General features: G+C 34.0%; 1 protein-coding gene and 1 pseudogene across 3 annotated transcripts in view; one reads left to right on the plus strand and one right to left on the minus strand.

Annotated features, from left to right (window-relative positions):
• Positions 1 to 18,515, minus strand: part of Cwf19l2 (CWF19 like cell cycle control factor 2) — a 125,784-nt gene that overhangs the window by 32,729 nt on the left and 74,540 nt on the right. For all 3 annotated transcript variants that reach the window (XR_004517464.1, XM_033764306.1, XM_010610625.3), the window contains exons 14-17: positions 13,554 to 13,670; positions 9,884 to 10,039; positions 7,207 to 7,287; positions 659 to 760 (exon numbers count right to left, since the gene is read on the minus strand). Coding sequence is in view for 2 of the 3 variants with exons in the window: in XM_033764306.1 (XP_033620197.1) it covers positions 659 to 760; positions 7,207 to 7,287; positions 9,884 to 10,039; positions 13,554 to 13,670 (456 nt within the window). In the remaining variant the exon portion in view is untranslated. The remainder of the gene's footprint in view (positions 1 to 658; positions 761 to 7,206; positions 7,288 to 9,883; positions 10,040 to 13,553; positions 13,671 to 18,515) is intronic.
• On the plus strand, positions 6,811 to 6,966 carry LOC117286490 (annotated as a pseudogene).

An 18,515-nucleotide genomic window follows, 5' to 3' on the forward strand; every position in this document is an offset into this window, starting at 1 on the left:
CAGGCCTCACGCTTCCAAGGCAGGTGGCAGCACCACTGAGCTAAATCCCTGGCCCAGCACTGTAATTCTTAAGAATCTTAACTGTGTCTCCTGTTAAGTAAATGGCCCATTTTGTTGCTTGTTAGCACATCTATCACATGGTAGCAAAAAAGAAAAGGTGAAATTTAATTAATTATTAGCTGCTCTAGTAAACAGTTTGGAGAAAAGTTAATCAACTTTAGCAATTAACTTTGTTGCTCAACTGCTGTTAACACTGGCTAACTCCAAAAGGAAACTAATGTTACAGTAACTGTTGACTCTAAAGAAATATTTGCTTCCAAAGGAATTTTTCTGACTTTAGTACAAATTTTTTTATATACTTGTTAATACTTTCTATGCCATCAATAACAATTGAGTGAAGTAGTACTCACTTATCTCACTGTATACAATAGTCAAGGTTTTTATTTTGCTTCAAAAGAAATGTGATTACCAGCCAGACAGGCATGATAACAGACACCTATAATCCCAGCACTCAGGAGGCTGAGGCAGAAGTACTGTCACAAGTTCTAGGCCAGTCTGAATTACACAGCAAGAACCTAACTCAAAAATAGACAAACAAATAAACAAATGTGGTTAACAACTGCTAACTCTTGGAGTTTTATCAAATTTGTGAATATACCTTTCCAAAGTAATAAGGGAATTTGTTGTGATCTTCAATGACATGGGCAAATCCTCCCTGGAGGCCAAAGTCCACTGAGAAGTAAGGTAAACCTCTGGGTACCTAAACAAACAAACAAATTAACAGACACATAAAATACAGCATGACATCAGAAAGTTATCTCTTTCTGCTTCCTGACATGAAAGTAATTAATCATCCTTCAAGATAAATGTATATAAAGAATTTCCAATTCTAGAGATACTTAAGCGATAACCTAACTTTCTAAATAAATATTTCATTTTGATATCATTTTAGTGAGAGAGCTCTTTATCCTATCTGGAAATTATAATCAAAACCAATTATGTTTCTGTCGTTGGGAAAAACAGAAAAAAAAAACCTTAAATATTTTCATATAACTACAGAATAATGTTCAAGACTACACAAATAAAAAAATGAGGATGTGGTTTTCCAGATTTTACTTACATTAAAGAATAGGGTGAGAAGGGCCGGGGATTTAGCTCAGTTTGGTGGCCTGCCTTGCAAGTGCAAGGACCCGAGTTCAATCCCCAGTACCAAAAAAAATAGGGTGAGAGACCTGGATACATACCTTAAGGTTCATTTGCAATATCCCTAATATCTTTATTATGATATACTTATCAAAGATAAAGAATAACTTTTTATTAACTACTGAGGTAGGTATAACAACACTTAGTTTATCAACCTAATTTCAAAATGTCTCTAGGATTAATTCTCTATTATTTTGTACTATTTTGTCCCCTCCCTCTTTACACATACACACACAAAGTATTTTAAACTGTATCTTGAGTAGAAAACTGGAAAAGGCCATAATTTCTTGCTTTCTCTATCAATTAAGTAGACATTGTACCCTTTGAAATTTTACCCTGCAAGCCCCAATACAGTCACTGGAAATTATCCCAAATGGGTCAAGTTATATGACCCAAATGGTCATATCCCCCTATAATCCACACACACACAAACAACATTTACTTATTTGGGCTTCTGAACCACGTATTCCTACTTAACTACATGAATTTTATGTTGTATCCTCAGGAAGGCACAATTTAGAAGGGCATAGTATGGATAGTAGAAATAGTACTCACCTTGAAACATTATAAAACAAATATAAATATTAATAGAGTTGTTCAAAATATAGGAAAACTATAAATAAAAAATCAGTTTACCAGAGTATAAAACATAAAATGTAGAGAAACAGGTTGCTACTTAGCAGCTTTATAATTTTCTGTATTTCCATTTTTTCAACATAACAGGACACTGTATATAAAAGACCCAGCCAAATTCTTAGAACATAAAAGATTACAACTTTCATTTTTATCTCCCACACAGCTTGTTCAATGAAAATTTTTTTGAAGGCTTCCTTAGAATATTTTTGACATCTGAATTAGATCACCAGGTGTAAAGCATGAATCTGAATGCCTAACGAGATGTTCTAAAGCTATATCTACTAAAGTGTGGTACTTTGAGAGATATAAATAACTTGAGGAAAAAACATGTAATGACAGTATTATTGCCTTTTGTTTGTATCATGCTGTGGCAAGAATAATGGGCCCCTAAATATGTCAATGTCCTAGTCCCATATGTGTTATGAGTGTATATTACCTTACATGGCAAGAAGGACTTTAATTTGTGAATAAGCTAAGGATCTTGAAATGAGGAGGTGCTCTTGAGCCATACACATAAACTCAATTAATCACAAGGATTCTTGAAAGAGACAGGAGGCTCAGAATAAGAGAAAGGGAGATACTGTACTCTCTACTTTGAAGATGAAGGAAGGGATCACAAGCCATGGAAAATGGGTAGTTTTAGAAACTAGAGAAGGCAAAGGAATCAAATCTGCTGTAGAGACTCCAGAAAGAACACAGTCCTGCTGACACACTGATTTTGGTTCAATTAAACCCATCTCATACTTGTAATCTCCAGAAATGCAAGATAATAAGTGTTTTAAACCTTTACATTCATGGTAATTTGTTACTGCAGAAATAAGAAACTATAAAGACTCAAGAACCTATGGCATATTTGCAAAGATGGCACTGAATAGACAACTACATTGTTATGAAAGACAGCTGCTATCACAACTTGCAGAACACAAAGGGTAGACCCTGCAGTCATGCTAGAAGAGTTATCAGTGCACACAGCAAGGCTCTTATATCAAAGAGAATGTGGCACAGCCAGCACTTTCTCTTTACTCCACTGGCTACCACAGAGAAAAGTTGGAACTGTGGTACTCCTCTAAGGGAAGTGACAGATTATAGCAAAAAACATTTATTTGTAGTAGAAAAACAGTAATATCCTAATTTTTTTCTCTGCATTCCAGATATAAATCCTGACTTCCTGTAAGTATCTTTCAGTTTCAAGGGTTCTGGTAAACCCAAATTTTCCTTGAGAAGTATTTTCCTTAAATAAAAAAAAAAATCAAGATCTGTCACATAAGGGTACAAGATCCTAATGATGAATGTAACTGTACTGTGTACTTAAAAAGTACTAATAAACTCAGTAAGATTAAAAAAAAGAAATCAACCAATAACAAACACTGGTAGAGTTGTAGGGAGAAAGGAACCCTTTTCCATTGTTGGGGAAAGTGCAGACTGGGGCAACCACTATGGAAATCAATATGGAGAGACCTCAAAGAACTAGGATTAGAGGTTCCATTTGACCCAGCCATCCCTCGGCTGAGTATCTTCCCCAAACAATTAAAAGAATCATGTCAGAGTGATATACACTCACCCATGTTTATAAGCGGCACAGTTTGTAATAGCTAAAACTTGGAAACAGGCCAACTGCCCATCAATTGGAGACTAGATAAAGAAGATGTGTTTTTTTCTATAAAATGGAGTACTACTCCACCATAAAGAATGAGAAACTAGTCATTTATAGGAAAATAGATGCATATTGAGGACATACTCAAGTGAAATAGGACGTACATGTATAAATACCATATAGTTTCTCTGGAGTGAATAACTAAAAGTGTAAATAAGATCCAAATTGTAGAACTGACAATGTGAAATAGGAAGAAAAGGGCTAAAGGTGTGGTGGAAGTAGAAAGGGTAGGTGAAAGGAAATAAGGAAAAAAATATGAGAAAAGGAAAAAATGGAAACAGACTCTGTAATTAGGGAGGGGGGAGAGGGTAGGGGAGCAAGGGTAAGGGGGGGGCAAGGGTATGGGGAAAAATGAGAATCAATATCTGTCATGTAAAGATACAAGATTACAATGATGAATGTAACTGTACTGTACACCTAAAATGTACCAATAAACTCAATAAAAAAAGTCAGCCTCTAAATGTTAGATTTTTTTAAATTGCTACAGTTTCCACACAATTAATGTTAACTTTTTTAAAAGCTGAGAAAAATTCTCATGAAATCTCAATAAAACAGCCATGTGAAAATGACCACTTTTTGGTAAGTTATTACACAATTCCTCTGCATTTGAACATTCAGATCTGCTTCCTTCATCTATTTCCATAGGCTTCACACTACATTGTAAGAAATCAAAAGACCCAAGGAAAGTAAATAAAATAGACACAAAAAGGGAAGCTTATAGACATACAGCAAAGAAAAACATGAATTCAAAAAATATCAAAATGAATTGCAAATATGTGAATCTGTATTATAAGTGAAGAATCAATGCAGTGGGAAAAAAAAAAACTGCACCAAACTCTCAATGAAGCAGGCAAAAAACTTTATGAAATTACTAAGGACATAAAGCTTGTAAAAAAACAATAATGAGGCTCTTTCAGAAAATGTTAAAATAACTCAACTGTTCACTTCATGTTCAGAAACACACATCAGTTTTAAAGAGCCACTAGAGAGCTTGTTAACCTAGAAAGTGACCTCCTTTGGAATTACTCTTACTTGGAGTTCTCTTCACAATTCCATTCATATACTACAATTACAAACCCCAAAGCTAAAAGGCACCTCAGGAGGTCACCTGGCTCTCTTTCTATCTATTGTGATTCTCAAAAAGTCTCAAGTACAAGACTATGTATTGCCTTAGGAAAGGCAATGGTTCCTATCTTTGAAATGCTTTAATGTTAAACATACCACTGTCATTCGTTCTTGAGAGGAAGCCAAATTATAAAGAGCAAAATAAAAAAAATAGATAATAAAAGTAGGGAAACAGATCTTTCTCAAACAGGAAGAGGATCAAGAGATGGAGAGAGGCAAGAGGAATGAGGGGGAAAGAGGATGAAAAAGGAATTGAGATGTGTTATGTATATGTAACATCTCCACACAAGGAACATAACATGATACGCTGCAAAAGTGTACTTATTAAAAAATAAAAATTAAATTAAAAATTAAAACTGCCTGTAGTTGTAGAGGTATACACTTTTTCATGTTTGTTGCTTTTCTCTCTGTATGTTTACTTTATTGTGTTTTTACTCAGATTTTTACAAATTTGTTGATTGTACTCATCATTTCATAGCACCATCTTATACATTAAGTATAGATTTTGATTGACATACTTGAAGTTGTTTTGTGAAGAGAAAGGGATTAACTTATCAAGATCTGGTTACTTAATTCATATACTTATCTTGCTCTTAAAAAATAAGACATACTAGATGATTCACCAGTAAAAAGCTGTGCATACTGTACAGCATATGGAGAATCATATATTTCTTTAAAAATTTCTACTCTGGGGCCTGGGGATATAGCTCAGTGGTGCTGTGCCTGCCTGGTAAGCACAAGGTCCTGTGTTCAATTCCCAGTACTTGGGGGAAAAAAAGAAGAAAAAATTCTCACTGTAAAAATTTCTAATCTGAAATGTTTTCAACCACCATTAAAATCATTTTCTGAGCTGGGCATGGTGGCACATGCCTGTAATCCCAGCACTCGGGAGGCTGAGGCAGGAGGATGGCTGTGAGTTCAAGAACAGCCTGGGCTACATAGTCAGTTCCAGGTCAATCTCAACTACATTGTGAGACCCTGTCTCCAAAAAACAAAAAAACAAAAAACAAAAAATCATATTTAATGGTACAGGAAATTTTGATTTATGAAGTGCAGAAAATGGACACAAAATACATATGTACCTTAGCCATTTTTTTTAATATGCTAGTAAGAGAGAGAAGAAAATAGGACACTTAGGATGTTTTGCTTTTGTTTTTGTTTTAGTTTGTATTTTAATATATTATCTGGTCCAATTACCAGCAAGGGAAGACAATGTTGTGCCTTCTCATTACAGTTATGCACCTTCAGTAATGCAATGAAATTTGAATATTCTGTCTGGGATATAATAAGTATAATAAGGAATCCTTTCATATACAAGTCATCTATCAGGAATCTGGTTTTCCAGAAGAAGAAATGGAGGAGAAAAAGTCTAATGATATTTACTGGAAGGCAAACTGGCAAACGTCGTCTATTAAACAGCCACATGATAAAATGTTTTAGGCTTTGTAAATCATGCAGTCCTTATTGTGACTATTTAACTCTGACCCTATAGCATGAAAGCAGCCACAAGCAATTCATAAACAAAAGGGTAAGGCTATGTTCCAACGTGTGTTTAACAAACACACAGGGCCAGGGATTTAGCTTAGTGGTTCTGCCACCTGCCTCACAAGCACAAGGTCCCGAGTTCAATCTTTGGTACAAAAACACAAAAACAAAGCCAGGCAGGGGGGCCCATGCTTGTAATCCCAGCACTCGGGAGGCTGAGGCAGGAGGATCACTGTGAGTTCAAGACCAGCCTGGGCTACATAGTGAGTTCCAGGTCAGTCTCAACTACATAGTGAGACCCTGTCTCAAAAAACAAAAAAAAAAAACAAGCAGAGGACTGAGATGAATATGCTGGCTCAGGTTTCCATTTGTTACCAGTATACAATCTCTATAAAAGCAAGGATCAACTCCATTTATCCTACTATGCACAAAAAGCAGCCAGAACAGTACCCACAAATAAAGTGCACTCAATAAATATTTGTATAATAAATTATTTTTTGATAAAAAAGGAATCCATACTTCTATTAAATCTCTATTCCATTTTTACTTTTCTAGAAATAAAAAGGTCATTATATAGTACTGACCTTAAGTGCATCTTGTATCTAAAATTTGATTGACAAAACAAGATTAAACTATAAAACATAACTAAGTCTCAATTTTACCAGATGTTTATGGGAATAAAATAGGGCTTTTATATTTTAAAAAAAATCGCTTCTCGGCCTTTTGGCTAAGATCAAGTGGAGTATATTTTAAAAAAGAAGAAAATGAATTTCAAATTCAAACTGTAGCCTCTCAGAAAATTTTGCCCTTATTGTAATTCTAGTAACAAGAATTTCCCTTCATCTCAGGCCTACAAATCTTAGAAGGTCTGATGGCAGATTCAAATGGTTGCCATATTAATTATGCGGGAGGGGTGTCATGGTAGATGGCTAAGATTGAATAAAATCCCTCTATAAACAAACACTTTACACACCAGATAGATGAAAATAACTGTGGAATTAGTTATTTTACCTTTAGTCACTTAACCAAATGGTCTATTTCTCAACTAAGATGTAGAAGATCCTAAGCACTAAAATAACTTGTTAGAAAAAAATGGTACTTACAGACTTCCTGATGTCTTTTGAAGAAAGATCAATCAATTTCTTGTTCATGGACCACTCTTCATCAGATTCCATTATGGCTTTCTAAGAAACAGCCATTTGTTAAATGAAAAAGTAATATAGCAGCAAATACAAAGAGACCACTTAAAATAATAAAATGAATCTATTACACACCAGAATATACACAGTAATACTAGGTAATATACATAATAGTATATATAATATACATTTATCTGAATAGGCTTTCATTTTTGTTATTTAAAATTAGAACTCTTGACTGTGTTAAAATCCTGTTAGACAAAGACATTATTCTTTTACTTACTATTAACTGTTGTACTAAATTCAGCTCAACTTTACATGAAAAGAAAAAAACAATCACTGATAAGAACCAATAATTTAGGGTCAGGGACTTAGCTCAGTGGCATCATGTCTGCCTCTCAAGTACAAGGTCCTGAATTCAATCCCCCATACCAAACAACAACAACAACAACAACAACAACCCCAAATAATTTAATGCTGAACATAACTTGTAAATATAAAAGCCTATAAAAATTTCTTTTTATTTTTCCTCATTGAATTTATTGGTACATTTTAGGTATACAGTACAGTTACATTCACCATTGGGATCTTGTACCTTTACATGACAGGTCTTGGTTCTCATTTTTTCCCCTTGTCCTTGCCCTCCCCATTTACAAACACTTAATTTCCATTTTTTCATTTTCTCCTATTTTTTCTTTTCCCTTATTTCCTTTCCCCTACCCTTCCCACTTTCCCTACACCCTTATCCCTATTCTTCCTATTTCACATTGTTAATTATCTCATTAGGATCTTATGTACTATTATAGTTTGTTCACACCAGAGAAACTATTTGGCATTTACACATGTGTGACTTATTTATTTCACTTAGGAGTATATCCTCAATATGTATCCATTTTCCTATGAATAAATCTAATTTCTCATTCTTTATGGCTGAGTAGTATTCCATTTTATAGAAAAACCACATGTTCTTTATCCAGTTTCCAGCAGATGGGCAAATGGGCTCTTTCCAAGTTTTAGCTATTATAAATTACTTATTATATTCACAGAATGCTACTCAAATAAATTCATTTAGTTTTACTGCTCTTGTGCCAACAAAAACCTTGAACTATTTCCTCCCATATAAAAATGCTTATGGAAAATACACAGAAACAGAATTTTAAGACTTTTTCAGGTTTAGCAATATGGTTACTATTTATAGTAAAGAAATGCTTCATAAAAGTAAAAGCCATGGTAATGATAAAATTAGTTTTTTTAAATTATCATATTTATAAGGGAATTTTAAAGATGAAGTTAACATTCAAATAAGTACATTTTAAGTACATCAGATACACTGCTGTCCTATTTCAAAATCATGTGTTCCCTGACTTCACATCATAATTTAGCACAATCAATATAAAATTGAAACCAAGTGAAATAATAAATGCAGTTTTAAGGATTAAACAAAAGTTTTAGTGTAAAACAGAAGTATGTTAAACCATTCTGCCAAGAGATGACATTTCTGGCACACTACATGAGTAACAGTGGTTACTCTTAGTTGCCCCTCCCTACATCTCAAACGCTTCTAGTCATAATCACCATGACTCTACTGAGGAAGTACCCCCCAAAAATTGGACAAAGTATATTAATCTCTTTCTCAACTAAATTTGGCGAGCACAGAAATACTATGAGCCTTTCGGATTATATTGCTTATTTCCCCATATTTTAACAACATAACTCTTTGTTTGTTTGTTTTCTGAGACAGGGTCTCCTTGTGTAGTTCTAGCTGACCCTAAACTCACTATGTAGCCCAGACTGGTCTCAAACTCATGGTGATCCTCTTGCCTCAGTCTCCCAAGTGCTGGGATTATAGGCATGCACCACCACATCTGGTTGCAACACAATTTTTAAAAATCAAATAATTATACTATATTTAAAGATTTCTAAAGAGAAAAAAATTTTGCCTTAACAAATTTCATAATCCTTACAGCTCATATTCATAAACTTCACCATTTTATATGCAATCTTCTTATACCAACTCACAGAACATTATCTTCCTTTTTCTTTGCATATGTTACTATTTCACGTTTCTACACTTATGTATTTGTATTAGTACATAAATCACATTCAAGTCAGCATCAAACACTATTTAGTAAAAGCTCCTTAAATTCTTTAATGACACCTAAAAGGTTATAAACTCGAGTCATTTATTACGTGCCCTAAAATATACATCAAAATTAGATATTTTCCTTTAGTAACTAGCATGATCAGATACTGAATACTAAAATTTCATCAATAATTTGTCTCAGCAATTGTAATTTATACTATTTATATGTTATCTTTGGTTTCAGTTTTTCAATGATCCATTTTCTAGATTTATGACTATAGTTTTGACTTAGAAGTGCTCTCTGGTAAAATACACCTCACTAGAGAAATAGGGATTAAAATAGAAATTATAGTTTACTATTTGAAACAAGGATGTTTTTAAAAGGTAAAAAGTTCATATTTCTTCCAAAAGATATATATTTAGCAGGAAATTTTTCTTGATATGATATACTTTTCTTTATATAAAATTTGATATTTAGGTATGGAGAAAAGTACATGAATAAGACAACTCTAACCTTAAAAAAGCACAGGAGCAAAAAATAAGTAGGTGTGCAAATACCTTAAAATAGACAGGAGCCATATCACCCACTTCTTTTGGGAGAGGAATGCATTCATAAACCATATGATACTGTTTCTTCATGCTCATATTAGTTTCTAAAAAGATGCAGTCCAATCCTTTATCTTCAAACATTTTTACTAATGATTTCCTAAACATCTAGAGAAAGTAGAAAAAATGACACACATATATATATTTAAGTGCTTCTCTTCTATGTATGGAAAAGACTTTTAAAATAGTTTAATGGAATAATTTGAGACATTATCTCTATTAAAAGAAAATTGTGTCTAAGTACAACATAAAAATATACTATACATATTTCATAATATTCATTTTTAAAGTTATACAACTAAATGATGAGAAAAATTTTTATGACTCATTATTAAAAGAGACACCAAAACTATTTTATTCTTAAAATAGATAATAAAGACCCCAAATTATGAGGATGACACAAAATTCCTATATTCCCACAGTATACTTTATTCTTTTTTTTGTTTTGTTTTGGGATTTTGATTTTTTGAGACAGGGTCTCACTATGTAGTTGAGACTGACCTGGAACTCACTATGTAGCTCAGGCTGGTCTTGAACTCACAGGGATCCTCCTGCCTCAACCTCCCAAGCTCTGGGATTACAGGCGTGTGCCACCACGCCCAGCAATATACTTTATTCTTAAAAAAGAAAACCCATTTTCCACATTCCTAAACTATCATTAATTAACATGTCTGAATTAAAATTCCTTACAATTTATTTAGCTAAAGTATAGTGCAGAATGTTGAAGTTCATAATTTGTATCACATCATTAAAAAATCAAGTAAATATGAATAATTTTGAAATTAAAATTATTTTTCTTAAACTATTAAAGCTAGATAGGGCTACTGTACAATATTAATGCTATAATTTATTCAAGTTTTACAACCTACCTAAATACAAATTTATCTAAAGATAACAAAACAGAAGACTCACAATTATTTCCACTTTCTTTGTAGAGTAACCCTCAAAACTGACATTACATCAACTTTCTTTAAAGGCATAAACCTACTCAGACAAGCAGAACTGAAGAAGACATAATGCAAGTCAGATTATAATATATGACTTAAATACTAGAAAGCTGGTACACACAATAAGAGGAAGAAGATGGATCAGTAGGAATGCAGGGAAGAAATCCTTGTTGCCCGCGGAACTCCAAAAGCTTCAGGAATTTACTTCATGGAAACACAGGTAAAGATGGAGCTAAAACAATAACTTACATAGAACTTTTATAAAAGGCAATTAACATGCCATTCTCCTCACCAGCAGAATACTACAGAATTATCCCCTGGGAAAGGTAAAACATAAGACAGCTGAGCTGGGAAAACCAGACATATTGGAGGATACCTACCCTGAAAATAGGGGTGTTGTAGGAAAGACTTCTTAATGTTCTTAAATACTCAATATTCTGTCACCCCCATCTTTCTTTGACCCTCAGCATCTAAAACCCTGGCATGCAAAATCAGATGGAACTGACAGAGAAAATACAAAAGGTCTTTTCTGGAGGGCCAGAGTGTCAAGGAAAAGACCTAAAGGGACCACCGGCAGCAGTTTGTAAGTGAAATGGTCCCATCAACATATCTCCACGGTAAGGCCTATTGCAGGCATGCATCAACAACCCTCCTCTTCCAGCTTGCCAGTTTGGGTTTTTGGTTTTTTTTTTGTTTTGTTTTTTCTTAAATGTGCTAAATAGTCTAATGATAGCATATATTTGGCATATATTTCAACATAGAATAAATTTAAAGAGGTCCAAGTATCACTATATTTAAAATTTTGAATCTTATATGAAAGTTATTATTTAAGTATGCCATGCTAAACTTTATCTTTGTATTCTCTATTAAATATAAGATCTAAAGTGAAATTTAAGTTTTTCTACATAATGGTATATAATTCTTTTAAAAACTCTTCAAAAAGAGCTAATACCCCTGCAAACAATATTTTGTGTTAAGTCAAATCAATTGTTAAAATGTATCCAACAAAAGAGGTGAGTAACAACAAAGATACTCACCAGAGTGTAATTAACATACTTAAAGGTAAAAACAAAAATCAAACAAGTGCACTTTTAAAAATATACAGTAGTGGGATTCTAATATTTTACTCATTATCTTATAGTAATTTATAATTTCTAATATTATTTTTCCTTTATCATACAAAAAGAACTATGTCATTATTTGTATTAAAAATTTGGTTTTTCCTTTCCTCAACTTTCCATAATGCATCTACAAAAAATATATTATTCCTTTGGGCAAAACTAATGAATGATTTCACCTCTGCATTTCTCACCAGAGCTAGAATAACATTACTCATGTATCAGTATCTAATGAACTGAATATATCTGTTTCTCTACCTCAGTGTTTTTCATCAAGCAGCTTAATTTCTTATAGAACTACAAAACATACCCACTAGATTACTAAAGACTTTTGACACTGTTACTTGTTCTAAGTTAAATCTGTTTGTATGTATACATTCTTAAAATGCATCCCAAAAAGCTCTAAAATAATTCTAAAACCCAAATATCTTCATACTTTTCACCTTAAATTATTTATTTTTATTTCCACTAATGTGGGGAAAACACTTTCACACCAAAAATACTCATCATATGTTTCTCCTTCAATGGTCTTGGTTGCAACAAAACAAGCAGCCCATTTAACTTTCATAGTAAAAACATTAAAAGCCCAGGGAGTAAGAGACTAAATGTCATGAAATACAACCAAAATATCTCCTCTTTTGGCATTTTTATCCCCATGCTACAAAAAGAAACATATATTATCTTTTGAAATCTTATGATTGTTACATTTTTAAACGATGGCTCTCCATAACCTCTACTTAGTTGTAAGGTGTTTAAAAGAAAATCAAGACCAACCTACTTCCCTCTATTCTTTCTCCACCTCCCCTGTCATTATAGTTTTGAAATAATTCAGCAACAATTTTACCCATATTGTTGTGCTTTTTAATCTGTTAAAAGCATGAGTCACAATAACAAATCTCTAAACCTAAAAGCTCTGTCATATTATAAAATGAAAAGACCAGAAATTAAAACTAGAGAAAAAAAAAATCACTGCAGTAGATAAAGCCAATTCCATGACAGGAAAATATGGCAACTGCTGATTTCCCAAACTTCTTATTATCTGAAAATTTCTTTCTTTCTGGATGGGAATTTACTAGATTATTGTGGCAATAATGATATTTCATGCTACACAAGTCACTGACTAGAAATCTTAGATTGATCTTTTGGTCAAAATAATTATTAGTTTGTAATCAATCATTTAGTAAACAAAAGTTTTTAAAACACTCAATATATAAGTTCATGAACTCAGTTCATGAACACTTCTGTTTGAAAACAAAAGTGTTTGACAAAATTTTGGTTTCATCTGTGAACTCTGTGACACAAATGTGGCTATCTTTTCCAGAATCGCAGAATAAATTAATTTCTTGAACTGAGCTACCACTGTAAAATTAAAAGGGTATGAGTGAGTGATGGAAACATGATCTGCAGATATAAACAACTATAAAAATATAAGTATCTAAATTCAGAAATAAAAATCACTGAAATAGAAAAACTGTTAGAATATACAAATTACAACACTTTGGAAAAACTGTTCATGAGCGTTAAACTGTTCATGATAATGAGCATCATCATGCTGACCTGAATTTCTTCCCAGATGTCTTCATCCAGTAAGGTAGCAGCTCGATGATGCTGCAAAGGGACTATTAAGCAGTGTCCCTCAGAAAGAGATCGGAAGTTCGGTAAACACAAATAAACCTATAGGGAAAAAATTCCAAAGGTGAAATGTTATTGCCATTTATTCTTAATTGGAAAAGGTGAGCCTCTAGTAGGGAAACACCTATAGTATTTAATAAAGTACACTTGCTTATAAGAAACACTTTTAATATTTTTAAAGCAAGGAAAATGGAAATGTAGAGCAAAAGTCTTGATTTTCATTGCTACACATCATACAAAGATTAAAATATCCTAAGGAAAACAAAGCCGAATATACACTTTATTCTTGATGTGAGGGAGCTATACACGTTGCCCTTGAAACAATTAGTTTCTGAGAAATAAAAAGTTATCAGGCCTGATAATGATAAGAGTCATCTAACTGATGCCTATTAGTCCTGTCTTAGTCACTTTGTTTGCTGAGACACAATAACCAATACCACAAACTTAGGTGAAAGGGTTCATTTTGGTTCACAGTTTGAGTGGGTTCAAACCATAGCTGGCAGGCTCCAAGACAGAAAAAACATGGTGATAGAGCATCGCAAAAGAAAGCAGTTTATGCCAGGGAAGCCAGTAAGAAGAGAAAGAAGAAAGGAGCTGATGACAAGAATGTATCTTTATAGGTCACAACCCCCAGACTCATGTCTTTAATCAGGCCCTATATCAAATATGAGACTTTTAGGGGACATTTTTTGAAAGACCAAAACTGTGACATTCCACCCCTAGACAACAAAAGGCTCAAGTCCATCACATTATGCAAAATGTATTGGTTCCATTTCTAGAGTTGCTAGTCTTAACAGTTCCAGCATCACTAAATAGTCTAAGCCCAACATATCCTTTGAGACTCAAGGCAAACTCTTAGCTGTGAGCCCTGAAAAAAATAAAAAAGGAAGTCACATACTTCCAACATATAATAGCACACAGTAAACCATTCCAAAGGGAAAAAATAGGTCAGATAGAAAGGAATGAAACCAAAGAAAGACTAAAACCCAGCCAAGCAAATACTAAATCTTGCAGCTCCACATCCATCTCCTGGGGAAGGTTGGGGTGAGCTGCGAACTGCAAAGGGCTTTGTGGTTTGCAGCCCACATGGCCTCTCTTTTAGGGAGGCTCACCTCAATTTCTGCAGATTTACTCAGCAGATATTCTACATTCTGGCATCTCCAGCTTCCTAAGGTTTCTACTATGCTTTTGGCCTCACTCTCACACCTCCATGCACTGCCCTCTCACGGGCTTCTGGTGGTAACTGTGACTCTGTTGCACATTTTTGCCTGGCATCTCAGGCCTTCTGAGATCTGGGTAGATGTTTTCCATGACCCCATAACTTTTTCACTCTGCATACCTGAAAAGATAGCACCATGTGGATGATGCAAAGGTTGACCATCATCTTGAGCAGCAGCTAGCCTGCTCAGAGCACAGCTGCAGCAGCCTGAATACCTGAATTCTAAACTAAGGGATACTTTACCATTTTGTACTCTTTAGTCTGTGACGGGTGGGGTCTTGCTGACTTCTGAGATGTAAGGCATCTTTCTTATCCCTGTACAAAGTACTTGGCTTCCTTTTACTGCTTATCTTTTTGGCAACCAAGCTCTCCATGGCCCCAACTTTATATATACTTCCTTTCTGGCCACCAGCACAACTGTCAAATTATTTAGCTCTGCTTTTTTATCCTGATTCTCAATGCAGATCTAGCTAAAAGCAGTCAGCTGCACCCATGCCACAAGGTGAATGGTGGTTGCCTTAAAATTTCATTCTCTAGATTAAGTAGTCCACCATCTTTAAATCAGCCTTACAATCTCAAGATATAGACAAAATGTAAACAAGCCTTTTTTGTCAGAGTAACACACAGGGCCTCTAGTACATTTACCAATAGAATCTTCATTTGCAATTAAAATCTCCTGAGCCTGGCCTTTGCTGTCACATTTCTATCAGCATTCTGGTCTTCTGGTCTTCTGAGCTCCAACCAAAATCGCCTTTCAAGTTCTGCTTACAGCTTTCTAGGGCTTCTCTAGCCTATGTGTCCAAGTTTTGCTGAACTCTGGTACCAAAGTGGTCTAAACTAATCTCAGATCAGTTCCAAAGGTTTCTGAACCACATGGTCAGGTACTGTCACAACAACCCCACTCCTGATACCAACATTTCTATATTAGTCACTGTCTCCATTATTGACTAACAATCCTGATACTTACAACTTAAAGGAGAGGAGGTTTATTTTGGCTCAAGGTTTAAGAGGATTTGGTCCATAATCACCAACCTTCAAGGCAGAAACAGCATAATGAAAGAATGCAGCTCCCAGTCAAGAAGCAGAGAGAGCGGGGGTATCCAGAGACAAAAATATACCCTTCAAAGTCACACACTCCAATAACGTGCTCCTTCCAAGGAGGCCCCATCTCCCAATGTAAGACTTTTAAGGGACATTTTAGACCTGAACCATAACACCTTCTTTCTCTCATTAGCTCAAAAGAAAATCTAGCTAAGAGGGAGAGGAAATAACCTTAGGATGTCTTTATTGCTGATTATAAAGTGAAACAAAAGGTTTTGTTGGAGAGCATAAACAATATTCTGCAAAAGACAATCTTATTTTCTATTATTTTTATTTTTAATATTTTACATGGCAGATATATATTTAATAAATAAAACAAATTTTAAAAATTTTACTGAGAAAGAACAAAGTAAGAACATATATGATATTTACCTAAACTTACCAGGAGTAAGAAGGAAAGAATGGAGGGAGCAAAGGAAGGTAGAGAAGAAAAGAAAAAAAGCAAAAGTGATCAAGCATGCAAATGTCTGTAGGTAACTTAAAAATGAAATATTGAAATACTAGACATAAAATGAAATACTGAAATAACTAAACTTACAACATGACTACTGAGACAACGTTTTCAGAGCAGAGATGGCAGAATAAAGCATAAGGTAGCATTTAAATGGCTTCAAAGTCTTCTGAATGAGAATACCAGTCTGAGAGGGAAAAAAACTGTTTAGCCAACTCTCAGTAAATTGAAAGCAAAGAGAAGAATTTAATATCATTAGAAATACTAAATGGAAAATGTGGATTACCTCACAGCAGAACAGGAAAACTGAGCAGGGAAAAGAGATATATGAGATAGTAGTAAGAGCTGAAGAAATAAAAATGTCTGTTTCCATTAGCCAGTGAGTTAATAATTGCCTACTCTAGACATAGCTGCTATGCCCTGGAGGTGTTTTTATCACCTCTAAAGTTCATGTTGAAATTTAATTCACAATATAAAGATGTTAGGACCATAAAGAAGCCCCAGGACTTGGGAGGCTGAAGCAGGAAGATCACTTTGAGTTCAAGGCCAGGCCATCCTGGGCTACAAAGTAAGCTTGAAGCCACCTTGAATTACAAAACTAGACTCTGTCTCCAAAAAAAAAGAACAATAAAGGCATAATTAGGTCATGAGAATGCCACCCTCATAAGAATTAATGTATTTCCCCCAAGAATGAGTTGTTATAAAGTAAATTCAGCTCTCCTTGGCCCTCTTGCTTCCCTGCTTGCTATGTGATTCTTCCACAGTCTCCTCCCTTTACACTTTATCACCAAGCTTGGGACAGCAGGAGGCCTCACCAGAAGCTGCACAGATAGTAATATGACAATCTTGAGCTTCCCTTCATCTAGAACTGTAAGTTAAATAAATCTCTTTTCTGTATGCTTCCCAAACTCGGGTATTTTTTGTAGCAACAAAAATTAACTAAGACAAAACTTATATGGCAAGAAACTATTAAATGTTTTGTACACTATTCTGAGCCTCCCTCTGCACACATTCCTGTCTTCAGTAAACTACAGAAAAAAAATTTTTTAAATCCCCACCTTCTGCTCAGGCATTGTAGAAAAATTTCAAATGTTATTTGATGTTTATTTTATTCCTATATATTTAAAGATATGGATGAAAGTAAAGAGAAATATTTATCCAGAAGGTAATAATTATAAACATTTAAATATTTCTGTGAAAGCTCAGAAAGGAATTCAGAAAAATGCCTATAAGTAATTAGCTAAGATAAGGTTTTATTCTTTTAAAATTGGTTAAATGCTAAATTGATTTTTTCAATTCACCCTTTTGATAAAGTTTGGAAGGAAAGAAATAAGAGTAAGGAAATGAAGTAAAAGCAAAGTTCAAATTGATGAAATCTCTGTCTTGATGACCTAAAGATACTGAAGACTGTGCGTATGTGACAACAAAATGAACAAATGAATGTATGCATATTCCCAAAACTACTGGTTCCTGAAACTAACATTCATTCATACAATTCTTCTAATCTTTTTATTTCTTATTTCACTCCAGCTTCCCTGCCTCATCAATACCACGCTCATTTCCTCTCAGAGCCTTTTACTCACTGATGCCCCTACCTGAAACATTCACTTCAGGCCTATATTGACCCTACTTATTCCTTCCCATCTTACACAACTTACTAATATCTCAGAGAATCCCCATCATTTTATCCAATTTTCTTACTTTACTTGTTTTATGACACTCTCAAATGATACTCTCAAATCAGTACAAGCATCAATTTCCTTATTTTCAGTCCTATTTCAATACATTAAAAGCTTCAAAAGTCTCCCTTGCTATTTTTTCCATGACATAATTAGGATTCAGCACATATCAGATACATAAAAATTATTTACTTAATGGAAAAATTATTTATACAACTAAATTACTATTATGTACTATAAACAAGACCAAGTCCTTGATGTATAATAGTGAGCACAAGTTATCTCCATGCTCATAAAACTTAAAGTCAATTGGTAGAGAGACACAACAAACAAGTAAATTAAAGAAAATATAATAAACTTCAAATTGTGAGATAGCCTACTAAGAAATAAATGGGTTCTAAGTATGTAAAGAAGCAGAAGCTATTTAAGACTCAGTC

This window comes from Fukomys damarensis, unplaced genomic scaffold, assembly GCF_012274545.1.
Source record: "Fukomys damarensis isolate Sample0158 unplaced genomic scaffold, DMR_v1.0_HiC HiC_scaffold_16, whole genome shotgun sequence".
NCBI lineage: Eukaryota > Metazoa > Chordata > Mammalia > Rodentia > Bathyergidae > Fukomys > Fukomys damarensis.